Source organism: Monodon monoceros, unplaced genomic scaffold (genome assembly GCF_005190385.1).
Source record: "Monodon monoceros isolate NGI ecotype Baffin Bay Population unplaced genomic scaffold, NGI_Narwhal_1 Super_Scaffold_9, whole genome shotgun sequence".
Classification (NCBI taxonomy): Eukaryota; Metazoa; Chordata; class Mammalia; order Artiodactyla; family Monodontidae; genus Monodon; species Monodon monoceros.
Window position 1 is genome coordinate 29,719,013 of NW_021703786.1, and position 18,223 is coordinate 29,737,235.

General features: G+C 42.9%; 1 protein-coding gene and 1 pseudogene across 10 annotated transcripts in view; one reads left to right on the top strand and one right to left on the bottom strand.

Moving 5' to 3' along the window:
* The first annotated feature begins 80 nt into the window (after positions 1-80).
* RNF157 (ring finger protein 157) overlaps positions 81-18,223 on the top strand; it is an 82,168-nt gene continuing 64,025 nt past the window's right edge. For all 10 annotated transcript variants that reach the window (XR_003791866.1, XR_003791867.1, XR_003791865.1 and 7 more), the window contains exon 1: positions 81-224. Coding sequence is in view for 6 of the 10 variants with exons in the window: in XM_029211091.1 (XP_029066924.1) it covers positions 137-224 (88 nt within the window). In the remaining 4 variants the exon portion in view is untranslated. The remainder of the gene's footprint in view (positions 225-18,223) is intronic.
* LOC114888889 lies at positions 9,703-16,509 on the bottom strand (annotated as a pseudogene).

An 18,223-nucleotide genomic window follows, 5' to 3' on the forward strand; every position in this document is an offset into this window, starting at 1 on the left:
CGGCGCGCCGGGGGCTCCCCGCCGCCAGAGCCGCAGCACCGAGGCGGAGCCGTCCGCGGCGGGCAGCCGACCACCGCATCGGGCGCGGGGCGAGCGGCCGCGGTGAGGCGCCGAGGGCGGCGCGGGCGCAGCAGCCATGGGGGCCCTGACCAGCCGGCAGCACGCGGGCGTGGAGGAGGTGGACATCCCGTCCAACTCCGTGTACCGCTACCCGCCCAAGTCCGGTGAGCACGACCCAGGGCCGGGAGGAGGTCGCGATGCTCCCGCGCGAGGGCTCCGAGGGTCCTGGGGACGCAGAGGCCGACGTCGCTGCAGAGCGATCTCGGAGGGTGGGAGGTGTTGGAGGAGGTCTGGAGGGGTGCTTTAGGGCCCTTGGCCGGGTCGCTGGAGTGGGCAGCCCTTCCACCGGGGGACGGGAGCGGCCCCCACGCAGTCGGTCCTGTGACAGAGACGTGCGCTCGGGGCACTGCGGCTCCCGAGGGGCGGGGTGTCCGCGGCGCAGGCCGGGTTCCCGCTGGCCGCAGCGCTGCGTCCCTTCCTTCCCGCCCGGTGGTCTGTTCCCCTCGGGAGCTGAGGGTTAGGTCAGGCGGGCTTGGCATCCGAAGCAGGCGCCTGTGCCAGGTGCTGGCCCTGGTGGCCTCCGGAGAGGGAGGGACAGACACAGGTTTGAATTAGGTTTCTCAGGGGAAAGCTCCCGTCGCCTGCTGGAGGATGGAGGCCGAAAATGCGTTGGCTGTACTGGTGCTTTTTAAGAGGCTGTCAGAAGAAAGGTGTTTAACAGAAATGTTAAGGAATCAAGTATCAGAGTCACTCGGGTTGCCGCTTTGCCAAAGTAGTGGCAAGCCTGGTTTTTGGAATGAGGATAGCTCTGGGACAGGGCACAGGTATTTAAAATGTAGAGAAGTATTATGTTTGTTTTCAGAATCATTAAAAAGATGAATCTCTCCAGCCTCTGGTTTGTAGCATAAATATTGGAAGTGTAGGAGAATTTTGACAGCACAAAGAGGATGACTAGTGGATCGAGCACCAGCCAATTCTGAACTGCTGGCGCGTGACCTAACTCTCTGCTCTTTATTTTTCCTTGCTTTTCTCAAGACTTCTGGGGACGCATGGCTATCATCTTCTCTTTGGCTTAGGACCTGATGAGGATTTTCGTGATCTTGGAGAGATGTCAGAATTGCAGCAGGAGAATAAAGACATAGTAATGAGATGAGCTGGTTTCTCAGCAGTCTGTCCAGTTTGTGCCAGCCCAAAGTAGGGACCAGACAATGAACCTGCACCCTGCAGAGTGCCTGCCAGGGCTGTGTTGCTCACTGATTTGTGCCAAACAGTGAATCCTTGCAGAGATGAATATGCTTAAGAGCTGCTTTAGAACAGTCTAAGATAAAGCCGTGCATCATTAGTGTTTTAATAAAGCTCTAGCTGATTATGACTATAGGAAACCAGTGCTAAAGGAAGCATGCATTTTGCTTTTTAGTAGACAAAAATATGCACAAGTATTGTGGATTTTTCTTTTCTGAAATCACTTAGCTTTTATTGCTCAGAATATGGAGCAGGTTTTGCTGGCTTGGAGTTTGCAGTAGAATTTGCTGCCTCAGAAGAGTATTCACCCCTCCTTCACTTATGGGAATAAGCAAAGGTAAATCACTGGAGGGCTAGTCCTCAAAGGATATTAATACAAGTATGAATCTTGGATGGTGATAATCAAAGGATAATGGACCAAACTAAAACTTTTCTTAACCAGCACCCTCCATACCTACAGTCTTAAATCATCCTCTCCACTCTATCAATCTTTTAAAAGTTTTACCTAATGGTAACTCTTTTTTTTTAAATAAATAAATAAATAGATAGATAAATTTATTTTTGGCTGTGTTGGGTCTTTGTTGCTGCGCGCGGGCTTTCTCTAGTTGAGGCAAGCGGGGGCTACTCTTCGTTGCAGTGTGCGGGCTTCTCATTGCGGTGGCTTCTCTTGTTGTGGAGCACGGGCTCTAGGCACACGGGCTTCAGTAGTTGTGGCCCATGGGCTCAGTAGTTGTGGCTCGCAGTCTCTAGAGCGCAGGCTCAGTAGTTGTGGTGCACGGGCTTAGTTGCTGCGTGGCATGTGGGATCTTCCCAGACAAGGGCTCGAACCTGTGTCCCCTGCATTGGCAGGTGGATTCTTAACCACTGCGCCACCAGGGAGGTCTCTGGTAACTCATTTTTAGTCAGAGCTTTTGCATGAGAGAAATCTTTGTATCAAGTGGACCAAATTATGTATGTTTAAGATAAAACACGGAAAATAGGAATCAGAACATTCATGTCCCAGTCAGCAAATCTTTGTGTACGTGAAAATATGCTGTAGTCTAGAGGCATCTCCTATCCTTCATCTGATCTTTAGATTTACCTGACTCTTTATTGGATTATAGTATTTTATTTTATTTTTTTAAATTAATTAATTAATTTATTTATTTGGCTGTGCCAGCTCTTATTTGCCGTGTGCGGGATCTTTGTTGCCGCGTGTGGTATCTTTAGTTGCGGCATGCAAACGCTTAGTTGGGGCATGTGGGATCTAGTTCCCTGACCAGGGATCAAACCCAGGCCCCCTGCATTGGGAATGTAGAGCCTTAGCCACTGGACCACTGAGGAAGTCCCTGGATTATAGTATTTTAGACCCAAAAGAACCTTGCAGAGAATTTGGCCCCAGACCCATTCATTTCACCGGTAAGAAAATGGAGGCCCAGAGAAATGAACTGGTAAGGCCAGGGTTACCCAGCAAGTTAATGCTCTTCTTACCAAAGCCTCTGCCTTTTTCAAGGAATTGAATTTTGAACTTGTCCTTGATGGTTTGTGGAATGGAGGCTATTCTGCATCAGAATTGAGACAAAACTCAGAGGCCTGTCTCCCTGTCGAAGAATCAGACTGGGTTGATTTTGAGGTCTCCCTATCTTGAGTACGGAAAGTAGAACAAAGCAAATAGCAGAGTCAGTTTTCTCCAGGTGACTAAACTGGCTGAGCTGAGACCGCCCTCTGGCTCAGTGGAAAGTCTCTGTTACTCCATGGCCTTGGAGTTTCAGCAAGCGCATGGTCATCTGTCCCTGTAATGATGGTCACAGTGCCCAGAAGAAATTGCTTTTTCTTTCTTTCTTTTTTTTTTTTGGCTGCATTGGGTCTTCGTTGCTGCGCGCGGGCTTTCTCTAGTTGCGGCAAGTGGGGCTACTCTTCATCGCGGTGCACGGGCTTCTAATTACGGTGGCTCCTCTTGATGTGGAGCATGGGCTCTAGGCAGGCGGGCTTCAGTATTTGTGGCACGCAGCCTCAATAGTTGTGGCACACGGGCTTAGTTGCTCCGCGGCATGTGGGAACTTCCCGGACCAGGGCTTGAACCCTTGTCCCCTGCGTTGGCAGGTGGATTCTTAACCACTGTGCCACCAGGGAAGTCCCTCTTTTTTGTATTTTTAAAGGAACCCCTTAGTTTTGTATGCACATTGAGCTAGAAACATTTAAAAAGTATTGAGAACAGCCGATTTCATGTTGGAACTTGGGTTTACAGCTTTTTTTTTTTCTTTAATAGAGATAGGTGAAAATAAAATAGCCTAAAATTACTTAGAATTATTTATTTTTTTGAATAAGTAATATGGTCACGTGGTTCAAAGTTTAAAAGAATGAAAAGGCGTACAGTGAAAGTCTAGTTCTCACTGTAGCTGTTCATCCACCCAGTTCCTCCCCATACACCTGCCATACATACGTAACCACTTTCTGGAATTCTTCCAGAGTTTCTTGTGTAAATACAAGCATAGCATGCTACTTAGACTGCTCTGCACCTTGTTTTGTATTTGTTTTGTTTACTTTCAAACATATTGGAGATCTTTTTATATTATCTCCATATTAGAGAGGGTTTTTTGTTGTTGTTCTTTTTATTAAAAAAAACAACTGTGTAACATTCCTTTGTGTGCACATGCTATCAGTTTTTAACATAGTCTATTGGTGAACATTTGGGAGTGGTTTTTCTTTTTCAGTCTTTTACTATCGCAAACAATGCAGCAATGATTAATGTTATACATATGTTCTTAGGTGATTTGGGGCTTTGTTAATAAATACATAAATATTACTCATTTAAATAGCAGAAGGTACGATGGGAGTTTGTTTCTGTAGAGTATTTCTACATTATCACAGAAAGCTATTTATAGCACTGTTCTGCATTTGGTCGTGCCTTTGTAATTTTTGAGTTAGAAACCATATGTGCTTTTAAATCCTTCTCTGAGACCTTTGCTTCTTTCAAAGCCCACGATCGTTGGTTCAGCAAAGTTAGGGCTTTGCTGAGGTGGTTGTTTTTATGCGTGTAGGCCCGACTTTTGAAAGGGGTCCCCATGTTGATAAGAGTCATTATTTCTGTTTTCTCTGTCAAGGAAGAAATACGCATACTATAAAGACAATTTAATCCATTTTAATTCAGGACCTGATAAATCTAGTTCATTTTTCTCTTACATATTTGAGCAACTTGGAAAATAGGAGTAATTCATTTTGCTCAGGTGTTAAGAGGGAAACCTATTATAAAAATTCAGAATGGTAATCAGAGTCTTGAGCAGCTAACATCATCATTTTCCAAATTTTTGTTATACTGGAGTACACATATGCTTGTCAAGTGGGTCTGTCCTAGGGCAGACCACATTTCTAAAGCGTGGGTACTGAGCCTTCGCTTATCAAATAGTTATAAAAGTTTCTCTTAGCTTTTAGGAGCATCAGGTAAAGACGTTTCGAAACCAGGGGCTTTCAAAGATGGAACTTACTGCAGAATAAAGAATTATTTGGTTTTGGCACATTTTGATTGGTACGTTACCTAAAATTAAGTAGGTTTCTGAAATTCATAGTAAATACATTTAATACCATAAAAAATGTAAAGGTTCTTCCATTTAATGATGGAATCATCAAGATCAAGAGTTCAAACGCTAGTATTTTTTTTTTTTTAATAAATTTGTTTACTTAATTTATTTATTTTTGGCTGTGTTAGGTCTTCGCTGCTGCGCGAGGGCTTTCTCTAGTTGCGGCGAGCGGGGTCTACTCTTCGTTGCAGTGCGTGGGCTTCTCATTGCCGTGGCTTCTCTTGTTGCGGAGCACGGGCTCTAGGCACGTGGGCTTCAGTAGTTGTGGCACGCGGGCTCCGTAGTTGTGACTCACGGGCTCTAGAGCACAGGCTCAGTAGTTGTGGCGCACGGGCTTTGTTGCTCTGCGGCATGTGGGATCTTCCCGGACCAGGGCTCGAACCCGTGTCCCCTACATTGGCAGGCGGATTCTCAACCACTGAGCCACGAGGGAAGTCCCAGTATTATTTTTGAACACTTAAAACGTGGTAATTCTTCTACTTTCGAAACCTCCAGTATTTTTGCTTTATTTGTACTTTACTTCATTAAGAGCAGACTGATTTCTTTCACTTCTTGATTTTGTCTTATGATTTGGGGCCTTTCACTTACTTATGTGATGGTGGTTGTGTTCTTTTGTTCTTTAGCATCTCTTTTCTCTTTCTGTTTATTACCATCAGTGCACATTCTTGGGCACCTGCTATGTATTTATCATGCGTTGTGCTGTGCACCAGTGTATAGATTCTGATCCTGTGATTTTGATGCCTGTGGCAATCAGCAGGATAGAAGCCCTCAGAATCAACTTTGTAATTCATGATGTGGGTCACAGAAGGGAGGATTAACAATATAAGCTATCTGATGGCTGTATCAGCCAGGGTTCTCCAGAGAAAGAGAACCAATGGGAGATAAATACATATAATTGGCCTCCATTATTGTGGGGGCTGGCAAGTCTAAAGTTTGTAGGGCAGGCCAGCAAGCTGGAAGCTCAGACAGGAGTTGACGTTGTATTCTTCAGTCTGAAATCTGTGGGACAGTCTGCCAGATGAGAAACTCAGGCAGGATTTCTATGTTAGTCTTAAAGCAGAATTTCTTTTTCTCCAGAAAACCTCAGTTTCTGCTCTTAAAGCCTTCAACTGATTGGATGAAGCCCACCCACATTATCAAGGGTAATCTATTTTACTTAAAGTCAACTAATTATAAATGTTAATCACATCCAGAAAATATCCTTGCAGCAACATCTAGATTAGTGTCTGGATGAACAGCTGACCACCATAGCCTAGCCAAGGTGACATAAAAATTAACAGTCATAGTGTCTTCTTTTTTTTTTTTTTGGCCATACCCCGCAGCCTTATGGGATCTTAGTTCCCCAACCAGGGATTGAACCCACGCTCTCAGCAGTGAAAGCACAGAGTCCCAACCACTGAACTGCCAGGGAATTCCCAGTGGCTTCTTTTATTTTTTTTTATAAATTTATTTATTTATTTACTGGCTGCATTGGGTCTTCGTTGCTGTGCGCGGGCTTTCTCTAGTTGCAACGAGCGGGGGGCTACTCTTCGTTGTGGTGCGTGGGCTTCTCATTGTGGTGGCTTCTCTTATTGTGGAGCATGGGCTCTAGGCATGCGGGCTTCAGTAGGTGTGGCACGAGAGCTCAGTAGTTGTGGCTCACGGGCTCTAGAGTGCAGGCTCAGTAGTTGTGGTGCACAGGCTTAGTTGCTCTGCAGCATGTGGGATCTTCCCAGACCAGGGCTTGAACCCGTGTCCCCTGCGTTGGCAGGCAGATTCTTAACCACTGCGCCACTAGGGAAGTCCCCCCCCAGTGGCTTCTTATTTTAACAAATTATTCTTGCTAAATAGGTGCTGAGCTCAAGTTTTTAGTTTCTGAAAGAGTGCTTGTGCTGGGAAAACATGTTTTTAAAAGTCTAAAAATTGCAGTCTTTAAAAATCATTATTTAAAAATTACGCTCCTTCCTGGACTTCCCTGGTGGTCCAGTGGTTAAGAATCCGCCTTCCAATGCAGGGGACACGGGTTCGAGCCCTGGTCGGGGAGCTAGGATCCCACATGCCGCGGGGCAAGTAAGCCTGAGAGCTACAACAAAGAGCCCACATGCCGCATGAAAGATCTCGTGTGCCACAACTAAGACCTGATGCAGCCAAAAATAAAAATTACACTCCTTCCAAAATTTCAGTGCTTATCATCTAGTATCAAAGATAGAATGCAGGCATACAGAGATAAATAAGAATACAGAATATACCATGACCAGGGATCTATCTCAGGAATGCAAGGTTGGTTTAATATCTGAAAAATCAATCAGTGTTAATACACCATATTGGTAGAATAAAGAATAAAAACTACATGATCATCTCAATAGATGCAGACAAAACGTTTAACAAATCCAACACCTTTTCAAGATGAAAAACACTCAGCAAACTTGTAATAGAAGGGTACTTCCTCAATCTGATACAGGGCATCTACGAAGAGCTCATAACTACCACTCTACTTAAAGGTGAGATACAGATGCTTTCCTGCTAAGATCTAGAAGAAGACAAGGACGCCTGCTTTTGCCATTCAGTATTAACTGGAGATTCTAACTAGTACAATAAGGCAAAACAAACAAACACATTTTTAAAAAAATTTAAGGCAACCAGATTGTAAAGAAAAAAGTGAAACTGTCTTTATTCATAGATGACATGATCCTATGTATAGAAAATACCAAAGATTCCACAAAAAAACCTACTAGAACTAAAAAATGAGTGAGGAACATTGCAGATACAAGATCAGATCAACACACAAAAATCAACTGTGCTTTTATATACAAGCAATAATCTGAAAATGAAATTAAGGAAACTATTGCCATTCCCAGTAGCATCAAAAAGAATACAGTTCTCAGGAATAAATTTCACATAGTAAGTATATGATTTGTACAATGAAAATTCTAAAATGTTGCTGAGATTGATGCTTTAACTAAAAAAGTTTAAAGAGATCTAAATAAATAGACGTTTCATGTTCATGGAATGGAAAATTCAGTATTGTTGAGATGCCAGTGTTCTCCAAATTGATCTGAAAATTGAGTACATTTTCTGGTAAAATCCCAACAGACTTTTTTTTTTTTTTTTTTTTTTTTTGCGGTACGCGGGGCTCTCACTGTTGTGGCCTCTCCTGTTGAGGAGCACAGGCTCCGGACGCACAGGCTCAGCGGCCATGGCTCACGGGCCCAGCCGCTCCGTGGCATGTGGGATCTTCCCAGACCAGGGCGCGAACCCGTGTGCCCTGCATCGGCAGGCGGACTCTCAACCACTGCGCCACCAGGGAAGCCCTCCAACAGACTTTTTTGAAGAAATTGACCAGCCAATTCTAAAATGTATGTGGACATTCAAAGGACCTAGAATATCCAAAACAATTTTGAAAAGGAAGAACAAACTTGGAGGATTTTCACTACCCAATTTCAAAAATTACTATCAAGTCATGGTGTGGTATTGGTACAACAAGAAGCATATAGATCAGGGACTTCCTTGGTGGTCCAGTGGTTAAGACTTCACCTTCCGACACAGGGGGTGCGGGCTCGATTCCTGGTCGGGGAGCTAAGATCCCACTGGCTTGCTGCCAAAAAACCAAAACATAAAAGAGAAGCAATATTGTAACAAATTCAACAAAGACTTTAAAAATGGTCCATATCAAAAAAGAAAAAATAACTTGAAAGAAACAACATGTAGATCAATGGAACAGGATTGCAAGCCAGAAATAAATCCTTATATTTATGCTCAGTTGATTTTTTTTTTTTTTTTTGTGGTACGCGGGCCTCTCACTGTTGTGGCCTCTCCCGTTGCAGAGCACAGGTTCTGGACGCGGAGGCTCAGCGGCCATGGCTCACGGGCCTAGCCGCTCCGTGGCATGTGGGATCTTCCCGGACCGGGGCAGAAACCCTTGTCCCCTGCATCGGCAGGCGGACTCTCAACCACTGCGCCACCAGGGAAGCCCTGCTCAGTTGATTTTGACAGAAGTACCAAGACAATTCAACAGGGAAAGGATAGGTTTTTCAACAAATGGTGCTAGCACAACTGGATATTGACAAGCAAGAAAATGAACTTAGACCCTTTCTCCACATGACCAAAAATTAACTCGCAATGGATCACAGAATGAAAATACTACCCACAGAATGGGAGAAAATATTTGCAAATCTTATGTATGGTAAGGGATTTATATCTAGAATATATAAAGAACTTGTACAATTCAAAAAACAAAAAGACAACCCGATTAAAAAAGGAGCAAAGATCTTGAGTAGACATTTGTCCAACAAAGATATACAAATGGACAGTAAGCATGTCAACAATGAAAAGATGCTTAACATCATTGGCTGTTAGGGAAATGCAACTCAAAACTACGGTTAGATAATACTTCATATCCATTAGGATAGTGATAATTTAAAAAACAAATAGTAGGGCTTCCCTGGTGGCACAGTGGTTGGGAGTCTGTCTGCCGATGCAGGGGACACGGGTTCGTGCCCCGGTCCGGGAGGGTCCCACATGCCGTGGAGCGGCTGGGCCCGTGAGACATGGCCGCTGGGCCTGCGCGTCCGGAGCCTGTGCTCCGCAACGGGAGAGGCCGCAGACCGCGTACCACAACAAAACAAAACAGAACAAATAGTAAGTGTTGGTGAGGATGTGGAGAAATTGGAATTCTGGTCCCCCGCTGGTGGGAATGTAAAACGGTACAGTTGCTATGGAAAACAGTTTGGTTTTTTTTTCCAGATTTAGCGCTACAATCTTTTATAACCATAGAAGGTAGCTGGAAATACTAGATGCTAACAGACAATATGATACATAACCCCTGGGGTAGGAGTCAGCAGGGAGTTTGACAGAGACCACCTGTTTAGACTAAGAGCCTTTCAATGGATTGCTAGATGGATTGGATCTGCTGCTTCAGTTGTGAGCGTTCTTTGATGGTGACAGAGCAGGCGATGACAGGCTTGGAGACCCCACCGGCTCGCCCCAGGGCCTGCCTGGAACGCACAAACACACAGGGCACGTTCTTGTCCTCACATAGCAGTGGGAGGTGCAGGATGATCTCCAGGGGCTCGGCATCTGCAGCCATCGCAATGAACTCAGAGATGTCTCTGCTGAGGGTTTCGGTGGCCTCACTGGCTCCTTTTCGAAGCTGCTTGTGATTGCTGAATGAGGTCCAGTAGTTTCTTGGTGAGGTGGGCATCTGCAAGAGGGTAGGCCTTCAGATTTACATCAGCCTCAATCTTGGCTCCAGTTCCACGGTATTGTCGTTGGTCAAGGAGCACAGGCGATGTCAGAGTTGGAGCCCTCACCGCTGCAGAAAGCTCTATGGAAAACAGTTTGACAGTGCCTCAAATGTTCATTACTTCATAACTCAGCAATTACAGTCATATGTTACACACACACACATAATATATATATGCCCAAGAAAAATGAAAAAAAAATCCACACCAAAACATGTACATGAATGTTCATAGCAGCACTGGTCATAATAGCTAAGAGGTGGAAACAACCCGAATGTTCATCACCTGGTGAATGGAACAACTGATAAAATGTGGTAAATCCATGCAATGGAGTGTTACTTGGCAACAAGAAGGAATGAAGTATTGATATTTGCTACAGCTTGGATGAAACTTGAAAAGCACTGATGTTAAGTGAAAGAAGCCAGAGACAGAAGGCCATATATTGTATAATTCCATTTATATGATGTGTCCAGAAGCGGCAAATCCATAGACAGAAAGTAGATTAGTGGCTGCCAGTGGCCGGGGGAGGGGGAAATGAGAAGTGACTGCTAATGGGTTTCTTTCTGGGATAATGAAAATGTTCTAAAATTAGATAGTAGTGAATAGTTGTATAACTCTGTGAATATACTAAAAAACCATTGAACGGTACACTTTAAATAGGTGAATTATATGGTATGTGAATTGTAGCTCAATAAAACTTTTTTATTGTTACTTTAAAAAATATTTATTTATTTATTTGGCTGCTCTGGGTCTTAGTTGCGGCATGTGAGATTTTCGTTGCGGCATGCAGGATCTTTTAGTTGTGGCATGCGGGATCTAGTTCCCTGACCAGGGATTGAACCCAGGCCCCCTGCATTGGGAGAGTGGAGTCTTACCCACTAGACTACCAGGGAAGTCCCAAAGCTGTTTTAAAAATGGACCTAAATTCAAGAGCTAAAACTATAAAACCCCTAAAAGAAGACATAGGAGAAACTATTTATTTGTTTCAGATTGGGCAGAGTTCTTTGATACAGTGCCAAAAGCAAAATCCATAAGAGAAAAAACTGATAAATTGGATTTCTTCCAAATTAAAAATGTTTCTACTTCAGAAGACAACGTTAAGGAAATGAAAGGACAAGCCACCTTCTGAATGAAAATATTTGCAAAACACATAAAGGATTTACTTCCAGAATATATCGAGAACTTTTTACAGCTCAGTATTAAGAAGACAACCCAATTTACAAATGGACAAAAGAGTTGAATAGACATGTCACCAAAGAAGATATAGGAATGGCCAATAAATACATGGAAAGATGCTCAGCATTAGTAGTTATTAGGGAAACACAATTAAAACCACAATGAGATAGCACTTCAAAACCACTAGGAGAGCAACAATAAAAAAGACAATATCAAGTGTTGGTGAGAATGCAGAGAAATTGGAATCCTTGTGCATTGTCGATGGGAATGTAAAATGGTAACAGCCAGTTTGGAAAAGAGTTTGGGAGTGTCTTAAAAAGTTAGGGACTTCCCTGGTGGCACAGTGGTTAAGAGTCCACCTGCCAATGCTGGGGACATGGGTTAAAGCCCTGGTCTGGAAAGATCCCACATGCCGCGGAGCAACTAAGCCCGTGCACCACAACTACTGAGCCTGCGCTCTAGAACCCGCGAGCCACAACTACCGAACCTGTGTGCCACAACTACTGAGCCCTCACGCCTAGAGCTCGTGCTCCACAACAAGAGAAGCCACTGCAATGAGAAGTTCATGCACCACAACGAAGAGTAGCCCCCGCTCGCTGAAACTAGAGAAAGCCTGCACGCAACAACGAAGACCCAACACAGCCAAAAATAAATGAATAAATAGAAAAAGTTAAACATAAATTTACCTTATGATCTAGCAATTGCACCCCTATGAATCTATCCAAAAGAAATGACATAGATACACACAAAGATATGTATGCAAATGTTCATAACAGCATTGCTCATAATAGCCAAAAAACTGGAAATAATCCAAATGTCCATCAACTGGTGAATGGATTAACAAAATGAGGTATATTCATACATTGCAATGCTATTCAGCAATTTAAAGGAACGAACTATTGATATACGCTCCACAGTGCGGGTTAACCTCAAAAACATTGTGGCAAGTGAAAGAAGCCAGATACAAGACGATGTATTATTGTATGAGTCCATTTATATGAAGTGGCTAGAAAAGGCAAATATGTAGAGATAGAAAGCAGAACAGTGTTTACCTAAGGCTGGGGATGGGAGTGGGAATTAGTTGTAGGTTGGCATGAGGGAGCATTTCGAGGTGGTATTTTCAGCGGGATTGTGGTGATAGTTGATTGTAGGATGGATGAATTTTATGCTGTGTATATTATACCTCAATAAAGCTGTTTTTAGAAATAACAGTACTGACTGGTTTATGCCAATTGAATAAAATAAAGAGAAGAGCTTCATCATTAAGGGTGGGGCTCTTGAGAGCTAATGGCCTTGAAGGTAGACTTTGAAGGCAGGTAGAGCTCTCCAATAGTCCAATGTGGAGAATAGTATTAGTAGTGGGTAAAGGTCGCCGATGGTATTGATAGATTACAGAATTACAGGTAGGAGCCAAATTTGAGAGGAAGCAAATGGTGTTTTAAGGAAGATTTATCTCTTAGAGGGATAGGTTGTGGGGAGAAAACACTGGAAGCATAGAGACTTGCTAGGAAAGTTACCTGGTAACTCACTGAAATCAAACTTGGAAAGGGCTGAGGTCTTGATGGGGTGCTTTGCACGAAGCACATGTTCAGTGTTTTTGTCCTATACTGTTTTTAGCTTGGGAGCCAGAGAAGTGAGGCCCCGTTGACAGAAATTGGGAATAGGGAGCAGAAACTGCTTTTGAATTGATTCCCAAATGTCGGCCAGGGCTTTACCGCTCCTCAAAATCTAGGTAGGTTCGGGACTTCCCTGGCGGTCCAGTGGTTAAGACTCCACGCTTCCACTGCAGGGGGCGTGGGTTCGATCCCTGGTTAGAGAACCAAGACCCTGCATGCAGCACTGCGCGGCCTAACTAACTAAATAAATAATCTAGGTAGATTAGACAGAAACCCACCTATTCCCCCAAATCAGAGTACAGACTTCTGATGCCCCCTCAGAGATTTCTGTGAATTCCCAGGTGACATGTTGTGACCATGTTGGCCCCGGAGCTCCAGCTTGCTGTCTTGGCCTCATAACAAATGTAACATCGGTCCATTATTCAGTTTCTCCAAAGTATTCCATTCACATAAAGTATTCAAAGTGTGGATTCTAGGGCTTCTCTGGTGGCGCAGTGGTTGAGAGTCCGCCTGCCGATGCAGGGGACACGGGTTCGTGCCCCGGTCCGGGAAGATCCCACATGCCACGGAGCGGCTGGGCCCTTGAGCCTTGGCCGCTGAGCCTGCGCGTCCGGAGCCTGTGCTCTGCAACAGGAGAGGCTGCAACAGTGAGAGGCCCGCGTACCGCAAAAAAAAAAAAAAAAAAAACCAAAGTGTGGATTCTAGTAAAGATTTGTAGGGGGATGATGAAGTTTGGGCTTACATTGGAGAAATACAAACTCCCTAATTGTATGTCAACTAGGGAGTTTTACTGGCTCTTCAGCTCACCAATCCCGGCCTTCCTCTGTCTTAATGTCTCTTTTCCTCTTACCTCTCCTTTTTTGGACTCTTCTCTTTATTATTTCCCCTGAGAAAAAAAACAACTTACTAGGACTTCCCTGGTGGTCCAGTGGCTAAGACTCTGTGCTCCCAACGCAGGGGGCCCGGGTTCAATCCCTGGTCAGGGAACTAGATCCTGCACACCGCAACTAAAATCCTGCATGCCACAACAAAGATCCCACATGCCACAACTAAGACCCGGCGCAGCCAAGTAAATAAATAAATGAATAAATAAATAAAACAAATTACAAAGTAGTTTGAGTGCCATTAACAAGCAACAAAAGCACCCATACTTTTGGCGTGCCATTCTCCATTCTAAGTAGCTCATGAATGTATATTCCAAAAAAAGATCAAGCCTTCCCTAAGAGGAGTTCTGGTGCCAACTCTTAAGATAAAATGCCTTTCATTCCACCTCCTTCCAGAAGAAAAGGTTATTCACTGAGTTTGAGGCAAAGAAGGGATACCCAGGTAAAAAGATACGGCAGGTGGTTAAAGATTTGGACTGAAACTCCAAAGAAAGATCAGAGACAAAGGTTTGGGAGTTGAGGATGGCAAAGGAGGGCCAACGTGTATTAATTGCCCGCTGGGCCTAGCCAGCTGCATAAATGTTATCTTATTAGATCCCAACAGCAATCCTTGGAAAGGGGTATTATTATCTCCATTTTACAAATAAAGAAGCCAATGCGGGACTTCTCTGGTGGTCCAGTGGGTAAGAATCCATGCAGGGGGCCTGGGTTCGATCCCTGGTTGGGGAACTAGATCCCGCATGCATGCCGCAACTAAGAGTTCGCACGCCGCAGAGAAGATCCCGTGTGCCGCCAACTAAGACCCGTTGCAACCAAAATAATAAATAAAGCCAATGCTCAAGAAAGTTAAATGATTTGTCCTAGGTCACACAGCTAGTAGACGGTGGCATCAGGATCAAATCCAGCTCTGTCTTAAGTCAAAGCCTTTGCTTTGATTCTGTGAGGAAGAGAGAGAGAGGAAGAATGAAAAAAAAGCAGAGGATGGGGCTCTTAGAGACATATCCATGTTTGGGGCTGGGTGGAAAAGTGGGGCAAGAAGAAGAAGACTCAGAAATTCGTGTTGAAGTCTTCTGAGCATTCGTAAGGTGAATGAATTGTGGGAAAAGACAGTTGGCCTCTTTGGTATTCCAGAGAAGAGTTTCAGTGCAGTGGTGGAAACTGTTGTAAAGATTTGAGGGGAAAAAAAAAAAGATTTGAGGAGTTGTTGGATGTGGGGTGGGAGTAGACAGAGGATGAACTGGTGGATGGATGGATGGGTGAGTGGGTGGGTCTTAAGGCACGGCAGATGGAACTTGTTTTTGTATTTGTTTTTTTAGTCAGGGAGGGAAGACATTTGTAGAATGAGGCAAGTGGCCAGCGGAGAGAGGGGAATAGAAATCTTGGGAAAGAACGATGGTTTTTGATGAGGTCTGGAGGACATAGAGGCAGTTGGGAATGAGAACCCAGGTGAAGAAGTTAACCTTGGAATGGGGAAAAGAGGAATATCTTCTTGAGACGGGAAGAAAGTATGAATAAAAGTATGGGGCGGTTGTAAGGTGATGAAACTTTTGTAATGGAGAAGGGTTTGGGGGTTTTTTTGGGGGCTGCGCTGTGCGCGGCATGCAAAATCATAGTCTCCAACCAGGGATCGAACCCGTGCCCCCTGCAGTGGAAGCACGGAGTCTTAACCACTGGACGGCCAGGGAAGTCCCTGGAGAAGGGTTTTGAGGGAGTGCCACAAAAGAAAAGGAAGACGGGTAGAGGGGTCAGGTTTGGGGACTTGAGAATGTGGGAAAGGTTTGGGTCCATTGATATGTGCCTTGCTGTAAATACTGTAAAGCTACAGTTGTTAAAACTATATTGTACTAGTTCAGAATAGAATAGAATCCAGATCTAGGTATATATAGCATGATAAAAATAGCATTTCAAATTAGTGGGGGAAATGGAATAGTCAGTAAATGGTGTTAGTAAAATTTCCTATTTGGAAAAAAAAAAATTCTTATCCCATACAGTCCGTGAGGACAAATTCCAGATGTAAAAACAATCAAATAGAAAAAAAAAAAAAAAAAAGCAGGCAAGCCACATAAACTAGAAAGAATAGGGAGTGTTTATCAGTAGGGAAAGAGTTAATTCAATCTGGGCACTCATTGGGATTACAGTGTAATGGTTAAGAGTACACACAGGCTCTGGAATAAAAATAGCTGGATTTGGGGCCTGACACTGCGTCTTACTAGCTGTGTGACCTTGGACAAAGTACTTAAACGGTCTGTGCATTCAATTCCTCTTTGGTAAAATTAAAAGAAAAAAAATTAGTAACACCCACCTTATAGGATTTTGAGGGATAACCTATATAATACTTGTTAGTACAGCACTGGTATAGAGTAAGCCCTCAATAAGAGGTGGTTATTATGTAGTCATTAAGAACAATGAGGTCGGGAATTCCCTGGCGGTCCAGTGGTTAGGACTCTGGTGCTTTCACTGCTGAGGCCCGGGTTCAGCCCCTGGTTGGGGAACTAAGATCCTGCAAGCTGCTCGGAGCGAGCGGGTCAAAAAAAAAAAAGAACAATGAGGCAATGAGGTCAATCCATAAGTACAGACCTGGAACGATGCCTACAGTACATTAGGGAAAAAAGCAACACGCAGATCAATATCAGTAATATCCCAATTAGGTTAAATATCAGAATAAAGCAAAACAGAAAACCTGAATGTGTTTATATATGTATAGGAAAATCTGGAAGGCTGCAAATGGATTGTTAATAATGGAGTTACCTTTCATAGTGTTGGATTATTACTTTTTAAATTACGTACTACTTTGTATTACTTTTTTTGCCAAAGACAGGTATTACTTATATAATTTTTAAATTTTGTTTATTTAATTTATTTTTGGCTGTGTTGGGTCGTGGCTGCTGGGCACGGGCTTTCTCTAGTTGCAGCAAGCGGGAGCTACTCTTTGTTGCGGTGCGTGAACTTCTCATTGCAGTGGCTTCTCTTGCGGAGCACGGGCTCTAGGCACGTAGGCTTCGGTCGTTGTGGCACGTGGGCTCAGTAGTTGTGGCTCGAGGGCTCTAGAGCACAGGCTCAGTAGTTGTGGCGCACGGGCTTAGTTGCTCCGCGGCATGTGAGATCTTCCTGAACTAGGGCTCGAACACCTGTCCCCTGCATTGGCAGGTGGATTCTTAACCATTGCACTACCAGGGAAGTCCCTATAATTTTTTTAAATAAGTGAAAAACATGGATAACAAAAGCAGCACTGTAGCATTAGAATTGACTTGAACAGTTAGAGATGTTTAAATACAAGTTTGTTACTTTCCTTTTATTTTTGTGACCTTAAGCTTAAAGTATGTTATTGAAATGCCATGTAGATGAAGATTTTTCAAATATATGAAAACATAATAGGATTTCCATAGCCAGTTTTTCCATATTTTAATTTTTTCTTTTTTATTTCCTTTTCTTTTTATTTATTTTTAAAATTTTTTCCCATATTTTAATTTTGTATGAAGTTATTTTTAAGTACAATTCCATTTTCTACAACAATCAAGGATATAACTCCATTGGTCCAAAAGTAAATAGGTGAAGATTAGTATTTTTCACTTATAGGCAGGATATCTGATTTATTTTACTGTGACCTCAATTTTTTAAAAAATACCAAAAGAAGGGAAGATTGATTAGAGATCTTGCAATAAAAACTCCCAATTAGCATGAGATAGTGACTAAAATCCAAAATATATTTTGCTTCATCTTTTACTCTATACAAATTATCACAATTTTATTGCTTACTCAGCAGCGTCTTTGAATTTTGTTAGTTTTATAAAATATAAAGTTTCAAAAACCTTAAAATCTTTGATTTGGAATCATGCCATGACAATAAATAAATTGCTATTACCTAGAGGCCTAAACAGTTGGGTTTTTTCCCCTAACCCTTTTTCTGTAGACCAACATATTTCAGTAATATCATAGATTTGGAAAGAAAAGTTATTTTAAATTAGAATAAAATTAGAGTTTCTGTTTGTTAACATTTAGGAAACCCTTTAAATACAGAGTTGTAGAAAGACGGGAAGGAGGTTTAACTACCCTTTATTGCGTGATGTGATAATACATAGTGGTTTGGTGGCAAATGTCCGAATATCTCACTGGGACAGACATAAATTCTGGAATTCACTGAGCAACACTGAATTTCATTGTGATGTTAGGAATATGCCCTAATATCTTAATTCACTGGGTAAGTTATTTAAGTTAATGAATTCTAAGATTTTTCTCTTTGTTCTCTTGCTGAGTAACAAATAGTTGTATTTTTCTTCGTGGATAGTTGAAAAAAGAATGTGAATAGCTCCTTAAAAGTTTTTATATTGATTACCTATTGAAAGAATATTTTGGGTATATTGGGATATTGGAATATCCAACATTGGGATAAATAAAATATATTCAAATTAATTTTGCTTATTTTTACTTTTTAAAAATGTGGCTATTAGATCATTTAAAATAACATATGT